Source organism: Salminus brasiliensis, chromosome 4, assembly GCF_030463535.1.
Source record: "Salminus brasiliensis chromosome 4, fSalBra1.hap2, whole genome shotgun sequence".
Taxonomy (NCBI): domain Eukaryota; kingdom Metazoa; phylum Chordata; class Actinopteri; order Characiformes; family Bryconidae; genus Salminus; species Salminus brasiliensis.
Window position 1 is genome coordinate 37,777,473 of NC_132881.1, and position 18,701 is coordinate 37,796,173.

Consider the following 18,701-nt stretch of genomic DNA (forward strand, 5'->3'; position numbering starts at 1 on the left):
GCTATAAAGGTACAGAAACAGACTGAGTGGAGACTGTCTCTCTCTCCCTCCTCTTTGCAGCTCCTGTAGGATGATGGACCTGGACTACATCCTCTCCACCTTGACCCCGCTGTCAGCGCGCTCTCTCCTGCTGCTCTACCTCGTGGTGCTGTTCGCCGTGCGTCTCTTGCACCGCAGCACGTCTCTCGCGCGCTCCATCCCGGGTCCGTTCCCGTGGCCAGTGATCGGCAACGCGGCTCAGCTTGGAGCCGCCCCGCACATCTACTTCTCGCGCATGACGCAGCGCTACGGCGACGTGTTCCAGGTGCGGCTGGGCAGCCGGCGCGTGGTGGTGTTGAACGGCGACGCCATCCGGCACGCACTCGTGCACAAAGCCGTGGACTTCGCGGGGCGTCCAGACTTCGCCTCGTTCCGCTTCGTGTCCGGCGGCCGCAGCATGGCCTTCGGCGACTACGGCGAGAACTGGAAGGCGCACCGCAAGCTCGCGCAGTCCACCACGCGCGCCTTCTCCATTGGGGACATGCACACGCGCCGCGCCTTTGAGTCCCACGTTCGCAACGAGGTGCAGGAGCTCATCGGGCTGTTCCTGCGCGAGACGCGCCGCCTTGGCCACTTCCGTCCACACTACTACCTTGTCGTGTCCACGGCCAACATCATGAGCGCCGTGTGCTTCGGTAAGCGCTACGCGTACGACGACGCCGAGTTCGGGCAGGTGGTGGGGCGCAACGACAAGTTCGCCAAGACGGTGGGCGCAGGCAGCATCGTGGACGTCATGCCGTGGCTGCAGAGCTTCCCTAACCCCATCAAAACGCTCTTCATGCAGTTCAAGGAGCTCAACCTGGAGTTCTACGAATTCATCCAAGCCAAAGTGTCCGAGCACCGCAAGACCCTGGAGGACAGTTTCATCCGGGACATGACAGACGCATTCATCGTGGCACTGGAACGAGGTGTGGCCAGTCGAACCCTCAGCCAGGAGTATGTGTCGCCCACCATCGGGGACATCTTCGGAGCCAGCCAGGACACACTGTCCACCGCACTGCAGTGGATTGTTCTCGTGCTTGTTAGGTACGTGGTATAAGTTTGTTGCTAGGCTGTATCACAGACGGGTCTGTGCTGGACATAGAGTGCCCTGCTTGGGTGCCATTAATTTAGGATGTTTGTCTGGATGCAGAATCCATATGACATTCTGGCAAAGCTTCTTACTGGAGATCTGCCTACTTCTATAGACTAATCAATCAGTTAATCAACCAATGAATCAGTCAAACACTCAATTAATCGACCATTTGGTCAGTAAGTAAATCAGTCCAGCTAAACAACCATTCAGTCGTAAAACATCTCCTAATTGAAGATGCCATACAAGGGTGTCATCTTTTTTTCTATAGCTAAGCAGAAGCCTTCACGTAGAGTATAGTTTAAACCTAAGCCTGTTTGATTCATCTAACCAATCCCCTCAAAAGACAGATTCCCAAACTGGACAGTACACTGCACTGTTCGTTTGGAGGGAGGCATCTGAGACAGCTGCACTAGGCAGTGGTCACCAAGCCATAGTTTGACCTAGAGGTGGTGTCAGTGGGTATCAGCAATGGGTCGGATATCTGAACCTGTCTGAACCAATCCTATAACAAATCAGGTTAGTGAGCATCTCTAGTTTGAACCCTGATCTTCTACATCTGATGCAGATGATAAATCAGGAGCTTGCTGAGTGCAAATGAGCTAGACACTTTTTCGACAGGTTTGATACCATACCATTCATAAACCCCTTAACAGGGACAATGCTGCACCATACTCTCCCCTCGTGGCCTTCTCAGCCACTGAATGACTGTGGGTTGCACTAATGAAGGGAGAGATGAGGAGTACAGTACAGAGCCTGTTGTGTGCTGGGGCAGCAGTATCACAGTGAAGGCTAACTAACAGATCATTAGAAAGGTCGGCTCAGTTCTGGGGGCAAAATTGGACACAGTGATAAAGGTGGCGGAGGGGAGGGTACTGGCAAAGATGTCAGTGATCATGAAGAACCCCTCCCACCCACTCTATGAAGCAGTAAAGAGACCCTGCTGCAGGGAGGAACTTTCTGCAGGTTGTTTTTCACTGCAGCCAGCACTTCTGCACTCCAATTCATTATTCCCCATGCATCTCTGTACATGTATGAATCCCCAGCACTAGACTCTTTATTACTGCTGGCATTGTTACAAGCGCCATTGCATAATATCACTAGCAGTGCTGGCAGGTTTAGTCCACAAGTAATGGGAGCAGGCATCCGAAACAGTGCCAGGGGAGGGCTGAAATCAGATCTGCCCACATTAGACCAACCACACAGAGAATGAAACAGCGCTGCAGTGGCTTTGTGCACTTCTGTGAAGTTTCACTCAGACTGCAGATAAGAGGTGGCAAAGACCCAGCTGTGGAGCAACACAGACTACACAAGTGTTTTCCCAGAACTTTCATTCATGAAATGTTTGTGAAGTCCTTCATGACATGCCCGATGTTCTTTACGCAACTTCTACACTCAAAAGTGTTCTTTGACTTGTACAAACAGTGGAACGCTTATTGGTGCTACAATAGCAACATATATGTGTTTCTTCTATGAGAGAAAGAACCATTTAAGCAAGCAATGAATCATTTAACCATAAAGCCTTCAAAGCTTTCTCTGCATTTTCATGATTAGATGGAACCCCTGAAAAATTCATTTTTTAAGGCTCCTAAAAGCTTTCAAGAGAACCTCCACCTAATGTATAGGTTGTATGCCAGTGATTTATTTTACATTATTGATATAGAATCAATTAACCACTTAGACCCTGTAAGCCAACACTTCATCACTCTCATGAATACATTACTGTGATAACCAACATCAGTTTCATAGGCCCCAAAATAGAGCCCTGTGGGACTCCACAAGATATGCTAAAATAAAAAAAATCACAATAGTTACTGCATCAGGAATAATAGCTTAATAATAAACCTAGGGCTCAATGGGTTAAAACGGGGGACCATTAAGAAATCTTTATTTATAGGATTATAGTGCAATGTGTTACTATTAAAATGTTATTATTACACTAGATTTCAACAGTCATCGAGGCTGTTTATACCTTGCATTGGCATGCACGTCATATCTAGATAGTATCTGCATATACGTTGTCTGGATTTCATTTAAACCTTTCACTAAAATGTATTCTCAGTGTGATCAGATGAGATTAGATTTTTACTCCCATGTACCAGCACATCAACATAATGTAACATGTATGTCATTTATGTTTTGCTTCCTTCAACTGATTGTAAACACCCGTTTCTCACCTGCTAATACCGGTGTATTATACACTATCAGACTTCGGCCAAATACCAACTAATCATCTGCATTGGCAGTAAGCAGAAGCTCCTTGTCCCAATTTTGTCCCATCTGTTGTTTTACAAAGACATATGTGTCCATGTGTATCTGGAAAGTGTGTAGTGCAGTGAGGACACTCATTTGCTAGGACAGTTCCAATAGAGCATTGGACCTGGGAGATTGTGAACAGTGTTGAGGGACATTAAGGGGTTTCTACAACTCAGTGGAACAGTAGATGGCTCTATTAGAATGCATTCGCCTACATTCCTGTTATATGTCTTCATCTGTTCATTTTATATTTGGACTTGGACTGCAGTATGGCTATAGTAAAGGGTGCCTGCTAATATAATCTGCTTCATTCCACTCTTTTTGCTGTAGGTATCCAGACATTCAAAAGAGACTTCAGGAGGAAGTGGACAAAGTAGTGGACAGGAACCACCTGCCCACCATTGAGGACCAGAAACATCTTCCATATGTTGTGGCTTTCATCTATGAGGTGATGCGATTCACCAGTTTTGTCCCCCTGACAATTCCCCACTGCACCACTGCTGACACCTCCATCAACGGGTACCCCATCCCCAAAGGCACTGTTATCTTCATCAACCAGTGGTCCCTAAACCACGACTCCACCAAATGGGATCAGCCCGAGAACTTCAACCCAGAGCGCTTCCTGGATGAGAATGGTGCGCTAAATAAAGACCTAACCAGCAATGTGCTGATCTTCTCACTGGGGAAACGGAGGTGTATTGGAGAGGAACTTTCCAAAATGCAGCTTTTCCTCTTCACCACACTTCTGGTACACCAGTGCAACTTTGTGGCGGAGAAACCACCCACTATGGATTACCTATACGGGCTGACTCTGAAGCCCGGCCAATACAACGTGTCTGTCACTCTGCGTGATGGTGCAGAGTCTCTACATGTGCAGAACATTAGTGGCAAGACTGCAGATGATGATAATATTTCAAATGAAAACAACATGAAAACACTGTAAATCATGCACAAATGAAGGTGACAAAAATACAATGAACACGGAAGCAAATCTTTTAGCATGCACCTGTGTAATCAGGTCAAACCTACTGTATAAGAGCGTATTAATATATTTATGAACTGACTGTACTCAGGCACATCATTTTGATTACCAGTTGATTTATGCTGCTTAACCATGGACAAACCCAATAAGACAATGATTCAGTTCTCATCATGGGAACATATAAATGCACTGATACATTGTTCTTAGATGTACGGCTGTAACTTACCGTATGGAACTCAGTCAAGCTAAATTGAGACACAATATGCTATTGCTTTCTGCACTGATAGCCCACTTTTATCCTTCTTTTAAGCTTCAAATATTTCATTTGCAAACCCCTCCTACTTAAAGAAGTTAGAATTATGTAAAGACTCATAGCATAGCTATATGTCATTTTTATGTCACTTTTCCCTTTAATGTGCATTTTTTTCATATCCACACAAAAAAACATGATGGAATTTTATTCTTTGTCTTTTACACTGTTCTAAATGTTTATGACAAATGGTCCAATAGAAATGGTCCAGGACTCTAAAATCTTTCTATACCGACTTTTATAAGTAAAGTTGCAATTTTTGAAGGTTAAAGTTTTTTTGTGTGACAGCAACAATATATTATTTATTTTACAATTTGTCATAGCATCAGTATTCTTACCAATTGTCCATGTTTTGATAGTTCTTTTTATCAAGGATTTGCTATTAACTTACTGTAGACAGTTTTCTCAACTGCACCCACTCATGAGCCTCTGACAGCAGGTTCCCTCACAGAACATGTTTAGGTTTGATGAGTGTTGTATGTGTTGAACCAGCCTCACCAACTCAACTTACTCTTGACTTTAGAACCACCTAGAAAAGCAAATGTTCCTGGAAGATCTTTTTTTTCAGGTGGTGTCACAGGCAGAGCCGTTAAAAGTGTTTTATTGGTTCTTTGCAAAAAGTTTCAGAAAGAATCCCTGAATGTTCCTAGTGGATACAGAGTGGAAAAGCACTTTGGTACTGGGCTGGTATATCCATATTATAACTATTAAAGATATGGTGTCAGAAATCTCAATGAAACCACTTTTCTAAAGAACCTTTCAAAGGCTAATTCTCATGTAAAATGTTGTATAAATTGAAAAGGCTATTTACATTTATGCCTCATTTACTAACATGGTTCTTTAGGGAAGCAAAAGTGGTTGTTTTGTGGTATCTTTCAAAGAGCCATTTGTGTCTCCAATTTGTGTACATGTGTATATAAAGTGCAGGTCTATCACAACTTTCCATACTCAACCTTCCAAAAATGTTTGTCTATTTTCAAACCAGTACTTTCCTAGACTTCCATAGTCTGTATGAACTGAATATTATACAGTTTTTAACCCCTGCACCTTATTATATACAATATTATAAATAGTACATCCTGACAGAAGGTAGTTTTCCACTCTTCTCATTAAAGTCTAGTAAAGGGGCATATCAGGGTTTGCAAACAACTGTGTGTATACATTATATACACAAAAAATGACTAACCATCACACTTTACCTGTTTCTAACTGCTGTAGCAAACATTTTAATCCTGCAAGAGAGCTATATTAACTATGTATTAGATCAGTTGATGAATTCCTCTGATCTTATTTAATACACAACTAAGTGGATTGTTTTGTTTTTCACGTTGTGATTCAATTAAACATTGTATTTTACAACAAAACCTAACTCATTTTTTTGTGTGCTCAGCAAAGTCTACAAATCAATTTTTCTTGTTACGTATCATGCAAATTATTTACCTTGCATAGACGGTTAGCCACGACTGGCCTAAATCCACATCCACTAGAGTAGTGTTAAATTGTGTATTTATAGCCTGACTGTGAAGGTAGTATTTGTGGGTAGCAACTCCATCCAGAGCAGTGGGACATGAAGGGAAGTGCTTAGGATAGAACTTTCCCTCCACTGCTGCTTATCTTGTTCCCCCAGTACATCCTGTTCTTGATCAGCCAGAGGCTCACAGCCAGTCAGCCAGTCCCGAGTGCGTGACAACTCCAGATAGAGCCAGCTGATTACTGATACACTAACACCCCTATGCCTCCCCCCTCTGCCAAAACAAAAAAAAAAAGAAAATCCTTACTTGTTACTCTGAGATTGGCAATTGCTTACTCAAGTGGAATAAAGCATACGTAAATAAAAAGATTATTTTGCATTGTCGAGTATAAAAACATTGACTTTAGTTTTGGATAAAGACAGAATGTATTTTAATAGATTATTTCACAAGCTTTCAATTAGATCACACATGTAACTTACAGGCTCAGAAATGGAACACAGTGTCTTAATGTGGTTGAATACGATAGACTAGGACATTCAGAAGTGTTTTACCATCTGGCACTGTAGCTCAAAATGTCACTACAACGATTAATCCCCATGGCACAGTGTGGGCCCCACTCAGCCTTGGTTATTGGGTTTCTGTACACAAAGACACACCTCCCACCACCTGCACCATGTACATGCTTTTATCACCACATGCGAATACTCATGCTTGCTTAAGCAGAGCAAGTGGAGATGGCCACCTCTGCAAACCAAAGAAACACATCACGTATACTGCTTGTCTGACGGGTGCAATTAATTGTTTGTTAATCTGACATGATTTCAGTATTGGCCTTTGCAATACTGTTAATGTGCCAAGACTTCCTGGAGCAGAGAGGTTAAGGGCCTTTATCAAGGGCCCAACAGTGGCAGGATTATGGACCAGAATATTGATATACCAGCAATGATATGCAAAAGACGAGCATCCTGTAGATCTTTATCAGAATCAGAATCTCTATTTGCCAAGTACCAGGTACACAAGGATTTCTCTTGGTGCAGGTGTCAACCATTAAAAAAAATAAATCCACTAAAATAAATATAGAAAAAAGATCCCATATAGAACCATAAAAGATGCACACAAAGTCTGCAGGTTTAGCTAGATGTTACCACCTTGCAAAGATTTACTTTGTACTTGTAGTACTTGTACTTGTGTATGTGGGGTTTTTGCCCATTCTTCTTGGCAAATTATTTTTTGTTTGTAAGATTCTTAGGTTTGCATGCATTGCGCCTAGGTTGGTGGGCTGTAAGAGCCTTTGTGCATTTTAAGGTGTTTTTAGGATTTTAGCATTATCCCACTGAAGAAGTCAACTTCCAGAACTTGCTGATATTTAATTAAAAACACTGAAATATTCTCTGTGCCACAAGCCCAATACATAATTGATCCATTCATCTCTTTACTATCCCTTATTTATTACAGCCCAAGAGTTACTTATTCACATCATCAGTCTACAAGACTTGTTTTCAAAATGCCTTAGACTTGATTAGAACTTCCTTTAAAAACTTGACACTGAATTTTATAGCGGGGACACAAGGAAGGTTTACGTCTGATGACTTTCATTATGGTCTGAAAAGCATGCATAAAAAAAAATCTGTGGTGAGTAGGATTATTCATCTGTCTTAGCTGAAACGGGGTCTGCAGCAACACTATAGCTGCGCAAGTGAAGTGCTGACCTGGCTTGGACAATGATTAACTCTAGGCCTTTTGAAATACTGTCCAAATTTGCTACCACATGGGAAAAGTAGTTGTGCAGAGGTGAATGGGTCACTTCCCTTTGGAACGAACAGTTAGACGATGATGGCCTCCTGTCTCGGTGGTCTGTAATTAGTTCCTGTTCCAGATGTCCATTGCGTGAGAGACTAAGGAGCACAGAAAGCAGCAGTGAAGAGGTCACTGTGCCAGAACAATCAGTCTGCTCTGCCTCTGTGTTGTTTTCCAGCCTTTAATTTTAATAAAAATTCTGACTGACATTATTCTGAACTTCATTCATTCAATCAGCTACGGCAAGAGCTTGCCTGGCCTCGCTGTGCCACCAAAACAAGTCCATTTGCCTGCAGCAAGACACACATGTTTAAGTCTCCCATCTCAGTATTGTCAGTTAGAATAACACTAAATCACAGAAACTACTATTGCAATTACTGATAAACAGTATAGAGAACTAGTAATGAAGCAAAAATCTTTATATAGATTAAAGATGTCAATTCTATGTACAACAATTTACAGTATACAGATTGTTACAGTTGTTTTCCAGAATACATGAAATCTGCTAGATTTCAATACATTATACATTCTTACTGGTGATTAATAAAAGTACATACTTAAAATAAAATACAAATAAAAGCAGATTCAATCCTTCATATTCTCATACTATGGACTCATCTTGTAATATGATAATCTGTATATGTTACAGAAGTACTGACGATAAGAGGAAAATAATATGATCATAAGTCACAGACTCCTCTACGTCTTTGGTAAACCTTAAACAATTGTAGAGTCCAAAATCACAGACACAAAAAGTCTAAAGTTGTACACAAATCTATAGACAAAAAAAACATTTAGCTGAATTCAAGATTTAGAACAATTATACAAAACCATATGAATTACTTAAACTGTACCTTTAAACATGAAAGTCCTCAAACAAGGGATGTGAAAACATCTGAGGTCAAACCATTTCAAAAATGAATACAAAAAAATCCACAACTGATAATTAGGAATATCTAAGGGTTCTGCTTCACTATACCGTCTAATAATGGAATGCAAGCTTAGAAAAGTACATATTACAGTCTAGAAGTAGAAATTTAGTTCATTTAATAGTGTCTAGAAATGGAATGGCAAATCTATGCATCAACTGTACGCCACTTCAGCAGTAGACTTCAGCATCTTAATCTCACTGCTGTTCATCAGTGCCATTTCGAAAGGAAAGAGACAACTTATCTTGCAATCAACCATCAAACATTTGTGAACCCCAGTCTAAACAAATGCACCTTTAAATCTGTGAAGCAGCGTCTTATAGAAGATTTAATACAAATGAAACGAAAAACAAAAAAAGTGACAGATGCCAAAAGACAATGATAAAGACCTTGTCCTTCTTAGCAACCACTGTCCTTTCACAGGTCAGTTACAAATTCCTTGAGTGTAATTTTTTTGAAGCAGCCTCCTGTGATACAAGAAAACAAGCTCCAAGAAAGGATGAGTCAGAATATTGTTGGCTCGGGAGACTGTCTGCTAAAGCAAAGCTGCTGATATCAGTACAAATAGGAGGACAAAAATAGAAGTTTTCCTAACACCGTTTTGTCCTCCTTTTTAAGGTGGACCAAATAAATAGAACAGAAATGTGCTACAACACTAGTGGACATTTCTGATGAGTGTTTAAATGAAAAATCAATGGAATTTTGTGTTTGCTAGAAATGTCCTATTCCATTTTTCTTGCCCCGATTAGATCCCAGAACATTAATGCTGAGTATCAGACAATCAGATCTTTGTGTTTCAATAAACAATAGACACAATTTATTTAGTGTGGTAGCCATTTAAAAATAAGCATTTTATAGTGTGTTTAATACAATTTAACTTTTTAATTGTTTTATTAAACAATCTTCTAGATGTTCCTTGATCCAGCGTCCAGTTAGTTTAAAACACTGCAGTGAAATCACTTCAGGTTTGATGTGTATATGTATAGCGGTCCACACCTTAAACCTATACATTCGATTTTTGTCAATTACTGATGTGAAATAACTATTTTTTTGAATGATCACATTTTTTTGGAAAACCAAAAAGGCGTGGGTGTTTTCTACTGCCGCAGCCTGTAAATAGTGTCCATTAATGGTAAAAACAAAGGATCTGGATCAGGCTTAAAAATTCTGATACCCACTTAACCTATGCCTGGATTAGCCCCAATCCTGATCCACTAGTTTAGATTGGGACATTCCTAGCTGTTATTACTGGAATGCGCTGGACAAGAACAGAATTTTAAAAAGTGGACACAAAAAGTGGATGGAAGCTCATCATGAGTGTTACAGAAGTCCACACATCCTTACTACCTCACATCATTACAGCACAAAGGGGTACACGTTTCCTACGAAAAGCAATACAGCTGCTTCAACTATCTCAAGCAGAAAAACCATGGTAAACTTAAACAAAGTCGTGCAATTCACTGGACCATTTCACAGTGACTGTTTCAGGATATCATCTCTAAGGCCTGCTGTATTGCGGACAGAGTTTCTGAGCACTGAAAATGTCTCATCAAAGTGCAGTCTTTCTTAATGTTATTGGTAATCTCCAGTCAGCAGAAATATGTGAAAAAGTGACAAAATGACAGTCATACGGTCACAAGCAGAGATGCCATTAACACAGAAATGCCCAAGGGGAATAGAGACATGGATTATGCCCGTTCCCAGAAGGGACAGACTAAAGTGATAAGAGAAGAGAGTCCAGCTCCTTTTGTGCTTCCTCATCCTGTCGCAGACAGTACAAAGACAAAGAGATGTTCAGTTTAAAACATGACCTGGGTGATTCTGGAACTCCATAGCACCTGATTAGGTACCATGCAGAAGAATTGACTGAGAATGCTGACTGAGAACTCACCTCTTTAGTCACTGTGCTTAATGCAGAGGCAGCATCACACATCTTTTTGGCTTGGATCTTTTGGCCTAGGTCTTTGTAACACTAAAAATAATAATAAATAAATAAATAAAATAAAATACACACAGAGCATAGTTTTAAGTGACCAGTGCAGTAACAGCAAAGCCCATTTCATTCTTGTCTAGGACCAGAGTCATTTTGACCAAAATTTTACCTCCATTAAACAGAGGTCAGGAAAGGGGGTAATTTGGGCTGATGCCACAAAAGTAGCTCTGTAGTTGTAGTTCCGTTTTGTGCCACTGGGCGAAGGAACCCATTAAATACAACTATATGTGTAAGTACACACATTATTCAGCTATAACACTAAACATGCTACCATTGTGCCAGTGCTTTTTAGCAGTCTGCAATATCTCTTCTGTGGGATTAGACCAGATGGGCTAGTCTTTGTATCCCATGCACCTAAATAAGCTTTTGGGCACTTCACAAGAGGTGGCAAAATATGTCTAAATTAGCTCTATTGTAATGGAGAGGTATGGCAAATATGCCCTTCAATAAACGAAGACCTCAAAGACATTACAATGAGGAAGTGACAAATAATTTACCTTGGCTAAAAACACATAGTTGAACTTCGAGTACTTCGGACATAGCTCCTCTGCCTGTGAAATGAAAGGAAATAAGCTGTTACAGCTTCCAACTACACTCTTACAAATACAGGTGTTTGAAATGGTTCTTATAGCGAGTCCACAGAAGAATAAGTATGAAGAACCTTCACATCAACAATCACTTCTATGGCTCACTTTTACTTAAAAAATAAAAACATCTGAAATAACCCATTATATCTGAAACAACCCTATTTACTATCCCCTACATGAAAAAAATCCAGATCACCATATTGTTGCTGTCCAATGAAAACCATCTACTTTTCTGTTCTTTGTAGGTTGGAACCCTGTAGCTGCTCTGTACACTGGTTAAATAATCTTGGATGAATAGACCAATAGAAATAGTAGTTTTGCATTAATTTTCAAAGCGAACAACATGATGGATTATGGGTATTTAGTGTTTGTTTAGTGTACATCATCTATAGAGTACATATTACATTATTATTATATTACATTACACTGTAAATTCAACAATGTGTGTTTGGACACCACTATAGAACTATATAGTAAATAGTACACAGTTTCAGATACAGCTCTAAGTGTATGCTAACACAGAGCTAAAATAAACGCCACATTTAACAACACATTGTTAACTATAACTATAAATAATAAATAAATGAATAATTTAATATATAAGGAAAAGTGTTGTGCTGGTGTTTCACTCCGCAATGGGATAAACAGCTAAACAACTAAAGTAAACTCCCTGAGGATTCAGCTTGTTTAATGAGTTTGAAAACAATCATCCTCGCACGCTGTAAAACTTCACCCTTTCACGTCAACGTATTGAATAACAACCCTGTCTGCATTTATGATAATTTCACCATGGCACGAAAGAGAAATGCTGGGGCATCCAGGTGTGTTCTCTATTCCAATCAAGCAGCTATTTCAAGTTGACATTTTAAATCACAGTTATTCAAACAACCTTCACTTCACTCTCATTATGTTTTAATATTATAAAAGCACACATCTGGCATTCCCTTTGGTGGTGAAACACTGGTCAACTGAGACAGACAATATTATGAATCTGATCTTCATGTGTCTGGATACTGGATGAACCCAAGCCAGAATGCTTCAAGCCATTTCCTCTCCAACACTCTTTATTTTATGCCTCACACTGCACGGAGGCTTCGCATTCAGACTCCTGGAGTCTTAAAAGGAAGCTTCTTGTACAGTTTAGTACTTAACCTATTTAAAATGAAGACAACGTGTGTGTGTGTGTGTTAGCCTTAACATATAATAATGCAATCCAAACAGCTGGAATGTGGATTTTGTGGTTCTTTAAGAAATTTTTCACTCGCAACCTGTTTCTCTGCACTATGGCTCAGTTTTTGTTGCTCACAGGGCATGTTGTATAACTCGACAGGATGTATTTGCTAAAAAGAGAGACAGCCCGTACCCTCCCGGCAAGGCACAACAAGTTACAACACACGCCACTTAAATCAAAATTGATGGGTGAGATATACAAGATGAGGAGGTGGCATGCAAGAGTATGCTTTGGCCAGGAGTGATTTTGCTCCTCTATATAAACATGTGAAATGTGGGAATACAGATTAAGCCTCTTAAATACCTGGGGTTTGCTTTTTAACTGTGTGCAGAAGTAACTTGGGGGCAAATCTCTACTCATCACTACACAAACACTGTGCTGCTGCACAAGTCAGATGGTAGGTACTTCAGTAAGCTTCCTGGGGTACTCTTATAGCTGAATGTAGTGCTAGGACTATAGATTATGGGGAAAAGCTTTAAAACTGCAATAATGACAAATATGGAGTTCTCACTAATGTAAATTCTCTATGCAGTGATGTTTATATGGAAGTGCTAATTTGAACCACACTCTCCCATCATAATGAAATCCATGCTACATGTCCTAGCAACTGACACTCTTTTTTAGAAAACATTTTTCCAGATCCACTTTTCCAGGACATTTCTTCTAAATAGGACACCACAGAGTGTATTCTCATTTATCAGTACAAACTGAGCATGTGTTTTACAAACATGATTAATGTGTGTACTATTTAACATCCAGTTCTCTACGCAAATCTGTTCTATAACAAGTAAATCACTCTCATTGGTTTCACAACAACTACTATGTGATAAAAAGTTGCTAACAGTTGAACAACTGAGGACTGACAAAGGAACTTTGCCAGCATATGTAAGGGAATGGGTGTTTAGCAATGGCTACAATACACAATATTGGTTCAAAGTGGCTCAATAGCTCAACTTTTCCAGGAGGTCACTAATATTTTCAGGATATTTTCAGCAGTTTTCGCCATTTTCCAGATTTGTTCTATAACTAGAAAATATCCAGGTTTACCAGAATATGTGAGAATCCTTATATTTTCAATAACAATGAGATATCAGCTCACCTTGAGGAAGTTCTGTAGTGCTTCCTGGATGGTGGCGCTTGGGGGTTCTCCAAACAGCGTAGCAGCAATTTTCCTCTCGATCCATGTGCACTGAGCCACCTTCACACATTAGAAGATGTAATTAAACATCTCAAAGTGTAAACACATTCTAATAGAAACACGTAGGATAAATGCTCCAAATAATCATAATCATAATATTTACTGAGGAAATATCTAACACAATACGATCACACACTCATTCATTTAACAAAACGAGGAAGAAAAACATACTTTTAAAGTATGAACATTTGACACTGTGAATTGTCTCTAAATAGATACAGAATTGCACATTCCCACGCACACACACTGTTTAGATCATTTCCTGGAATAAGACGATACTCGGTCCAGGATCAGGACAGTTAAGTCTTTGTTCTTTGTAGAAAGGTGCAGGCGTACAGATGTGAAAGGAAGTGTTGACAGTGGATCTTTGTTTAATACAATTACTGTGCTTTTATGCCACTACATTTTGACAGCAAAGATATATGAGATGTAATTTAGCACAGGCAGTACTGTAACTACACATGGTCATGCCAATAAAGCTTACTGAATGATACTATAAAGATAATGTTTATATGTTCAAATAATCCTCAATTATAAATGTTTATATTGTATAAGAAATTTAATACAAAAGGTCCCCAAAAAGATCCTTAGAGTAGAACGTAAACCGGCACAGTGTACAGCTCACCACAGTTTAAGAAAATAATGATAGCTTTCTCTGGTAAGAGCTGCTGCATGTAAAATATGATTAGTGCATGATGAGGAACGGTCTTGTTCTGGACGATTTTGTTTCTCCATAGGCTTTCAAGTATTTTTTTTTTTTTAAACAGGGTCAGAGAATTTCTTATGGAACAGCTTGACAACTTATACACAGGCTTAGGTCGGTTCAAATAAACTGCAGAGTAAAAATACTGGATGGAAAGGTGGAGGGATAAGAAGGAATGCTGAAGGTTAGGCTACAACAATTAGTGGGCATATTCAATTAGTCATTGAGGTTGATGAAAGAAAAGTTGTTTGACTGGCATTAACAGTGAATAAAGTGGCTCCCAACTTACGTTTTAAGTATGCAGGCCATTTTTTGAATGGAGTGTCTGAATCGTGAAGCGGTAATTCATAATTATGACGCACTTCGCACGCTGACAATATTTGCTTATATAAGAAAGCTATAGTTATGAGCCACAATGGCAGCTTATGTTTATAAGCAACATAACGGTCAAAGATTATTCCATGAACGGCACAGCGTTTTTACTAACTTGCATTGAGAACTCCGGTAATGTGTATAAAAAAAGCTTTAAACGTGGCTCTGACGAACGATGAATTGTCCGCATTCATTTGTGTTTCTAGTGCTACTTAGTAAACTAAATAGTCTGTCCCTATATAGTGCAACTAATGAGGGAGTAGGGATCCACTTTGGTCTCAGCCATTGTGTACCTAAAGCAGGATTGTGCGAGAACTGGACTCTCTTTACAGGAGAGTAATTCACTTTAATGTCTCAAATCAGATTTGCGCTCCCACTCATGAACAGCTGTACACATGCATTTGCTGACAAGCTGAGAAGTACAGAACCAGCATCTAAAGTGAAGGTGGTGGAGTAATATCACAGCATTTTTCACTAATACCTAATGCCCAATACACAGCGCTATGCTGTTCTGGCAGGATAAGATTCTGGTGCAATAACAGGGATGCCATTCTTCTCAATACAGGTCAATAGAGCACCAAAAAGTTATAACTGCTACATAACATTGCTTTGAGAACAAAAGTGCTTTAAAACACTGTAAATATGTTAGTAGGATGAAGGAGTTTTATGAACCTGAATATTAACACACAGAATTTACTTTTATATATGTTGATTGAGCGATAAAATGTTCCAACAGACAGCAACACAGTGCAAAAAGGTCTACGTGTAACTCACAGCATAGCACCAGCGGCCCAGGAGATAATAAGACAATGGATCCTGAGGCTTCAGTTCAATGGCTTTATCCAGATGATCCTTTTATGGGCATGGTCAAAAGTGAGAGATAGTGAGAGGGGGAGAAATAAATGATTACAGTTACATTCAATAACCTGCTGTTATCTACCACCACCATTTTGTCTCACACAATCACATGGAAACACATTTGTACAAGCAATGAAGTGCACTCTTTCTCCTGCTTTCTCAGCTCAGTTCCTTTCCTCAGCATTTCTAATTCCCCTTTACTTTCTCTCAATGAAAGTCACTCTTCCAGAGCTCTACAGGTAACCCCTGTTTGGAGGGCCAACTGACAGTCAAGATAAAGTGCTACGTGCTGGACTGCAGGTCTGTGCTTATGAAACACTCTTGTGTTGAAGAGTGTGTGGGGTGGGTGGTGTAAGGTAATCAGAATCCACTTGTCCACTGACAGCACGACTCACTAGGTCTCAGTCACTTGCATTAGAACATACTGACTAACAACTGTATGCTTATTCAGTTTTGACTAAATTCACATCAAAACTTTTGAAAGGTTTCATGTAGGGCTGTGTATTGGCAAGAACCTGGCGATACAATACGTATAACGATACTGGGGTCACGATTCAGTTTATTGCAATATATTGTGACGCTGTAAGCAAGGAGATTTATTAGGATTTTTAATCTATTTTTTGAGAACAGTCATAGTAAGACACCACCATATGCATAAAATCTGAGTAGAAGAACAGAACAGATCAAATCTGAAGAGTACAACAATGCTAGCTAGTAGTAGGGGTTTAAACGCAACACAAAATGAACCACTGTCTACCTATAGCCATAACATTAGCACCACAAAGGCGGGATATGTTAGGCAGCAAGTGAACCGTCAGTTCTTGAAGGTCATGTGTTAAAAGCAGGAAAAATGGTCAAGCATAAGGATCTGAGCCACTCTGACACGGGCCAAATTGTAATGACTAGACGACTAGGTCAGAACATGTCTGTTTTTCTGGTATGCAGTGGTCAGTACCTGCCAAGAAAGGACAGCCGGTGAACCGGCAACAGGGTCATGGGCACCTAAGGCTCACTGATGAGAACCTCCAGGGTAATGTCTTGGTGCCAGACAGGACGCCTTTAGTTTTGTGGAGTCCTACTCAATATTAGACAGGTGGTACTAATTTTATGGCTGATCAGTGTAGCTAGTATTTATGTTATGTCACTGGAAAGTTTTAAAGAGAATAAGCTCATGTATATACTACAGTTATGTTTTTTAAAAAGTTACAAAATAAAGCGCAAATAATTATTTATACTTACCTTAAAAAGATAGCCATTCTTTATCTTATTCTGGACAGATTCATATTCTGATAGAAGTCCGCATACAATGGCATACCTGTTGACACATAGAAATACACTGGGCATGAGATGTTTTGTTCTGCATGAAGAGACTCTGCAGAAACCACATTCACGGTCATGACAAGAATATCCATAAATGTAGAATCTCCACAGCTGCCCATCTGGACAAATTCCTATTCTAAGTCCACACACAATGGCATACCTGTAGACACAGGACAATAAAGTAGTTTTAATGGGTGTTTAGTTTTTAAAAGAGAAAACCTCATTAACCGTCATTAAGACCGTGTCCATAAATATAAAATCTATACAGTTGCTCATCCTTCAGATCTGTTGCTGCAATCAGTGGCAATTAATTGCCTACATGATGATGAAAGTGCTTTCTGGAGCAGTCTCCTCAACAGTCTTTTATCAAGCAGCAGATAAGATGCGATGGCATGGTTTCTCTGTGAGAACAACCTAGAGCTGATAGAGGGCAATGACTTTCAGGCTAGTCCCTCATTATATAATTTAAAGGGTGGCAGCTTCACTGGTGGGGTAGCTAGGGATTGTATGGTTGGAGACAGCTAACAGATGTGTGTGTGTGTGTGTGTGTGTGTGTGTGTGTGTGTGCGCACATGCTTGACTGCATGGTTAAAGAGTGTTTTGAGACAGGAGGTATGAGTTGATCAAAGCTTTTCCCTCACACGGATGTTAAGCCTGCTGGTACTTCTACTCAAACAGTACAGCCTGTGCACAAATACCTTTCAAACACATGAGCAGGGGATGAAAAGGTTGTCAGACTAGGAGAAGAGCCATGGTGGTGTAGGGGGCTCGGTGTCTTTTAAAGCAGCATTATGGGAAAATTGATATTTCTCGCTTCTGGACTCCACCTACAGTCGGGAAGTATAATCAGCGCTTTGAGTAATCGATACGGGATATGAATTTTACGTGCATTTCTGGATAAGCTGAGAGATACAAAACAGTCACGGAAAGTGAAAGAAGCATGTGGACTGAGGCTCTAAAGTGTATTTTATATGAATATGGCTACTTTCCCTATTACAGGTCAGGGAAGCATCAACATGATTTGCTGTAATTTTAGGGTAAAAATGCTACACAATGTTGCTTTAAGGGTGAGCAATTAGGTATATAACATCACAGTACAAAACATGCATCACTAAATTGGGGTTTGTAAACAAGTAGTAGAGTACAGAAATGCAAGAGACAATGACTATTACATAGTCATACTGTCCAGTTCATGTGTGAGTCAGTACGTGTGAGCAAGTGTCAGCTTGTCTATTTGGTGGTAGGGAGTAAATGGCAGGGTTAGTCCAGGTGCTGGAGGTCAGGTTTCCGCTGTGGATGATTTAAGCCTTTTTGTTGGCTGTCACCGCACTGGCAGAAAGCTCTACTGGGGCGGAGATTGCCCCTTTCTTGCATCCCTTCCGCCCTTCATTTGTCAGGAGATGATCTGATCAAATGGTCCCAGCATGCCAGGCTAAAAAAGCTTGCTACTCCTCCTCCAAAAAAAAAACAAAGAAGTATACAGTGGAGTGTAAAAGTTTGGACACCCTTTTTCAAATGTCGGGTTTTGTTGATTTTCTAAGACAAATTCTCTACTGGAAACAAATATGGCATCTTCTGCAAA

The 18,701-nt window shown here is 40.1% G+C and overlaps 2 protein-coding genes across 7 annotated transcripts in view; one reads left to right on the top strand and one right to left on the bottom strand.

The window, feature by feature from the left end:
* cyp1b1 (cytochrome P450, family 1, subfamily B, polypeptide 1) overlaps nt 1–6,023 on the top strand; it is a 6,433-nt gene extending 410 nt beyond the window's left edge. For all 3 annotated transcript variants that reach the window (XM_072678309.1, XM_072678308.1, XM_072678310.1), the window contains exons 2-3: nt 61–1,065; nt 3,698–6,023. In XM_072678309.1, the coding sequence (XP_072534410.1) occupies nt 71–1,065; nt 3,698–4,310 (1,608 nt within the window). In that variant the 5' untranslated portion in view covers nt 61–70 and the 3' untranslated portion in view covers nt 4,311–6,023. The remainder of the gene's footprint in view (nt 1–60; nt 1,066–3,697) is intronic.
* Nucleotides 6,024–8,329: 2,306 nt separating this feature from the next.
* rmdn2 (regulator of microtubule dynamics 2) overlaps nt 8,330–18,701 on the bottom strand; it is a 35,546-nt gene continuing 25,174 nt past the window's right edge. For all 4 annotated transcript variants that reach the window (XM_072678313.1, XM_072678315.1, XM_072678314.1 and 1 more), the window contains 6 exons: nt 17,039–17,114; nt 15,716–15,793; nt 13,768–13,866; nt 11,348–11,401; nt 10,749–10,829; nt 8,330–10,619 (listed from right to left, as the gene is read on the bottom strand). In XM_072678313.1, the coding sequence (XP_072534414.1) occupies nt 10,572–10,619; nt 10,749–10,829; nt 11,348–11,401; nt 13,768–13,866; nt 15,716–15,793; nt 17,039–17,114 (436 nt within the window). In that variant the 3' untranslated portion in view covers nt 8,330–10,571. The remainder of the gene's footprint in view (nt 10,620–10,748; nt 10,830–11,347; nt 11,402–13,767; nt 13,867–15,715; nt 15,794–17,038; nt 17,115–18,701) is intronic.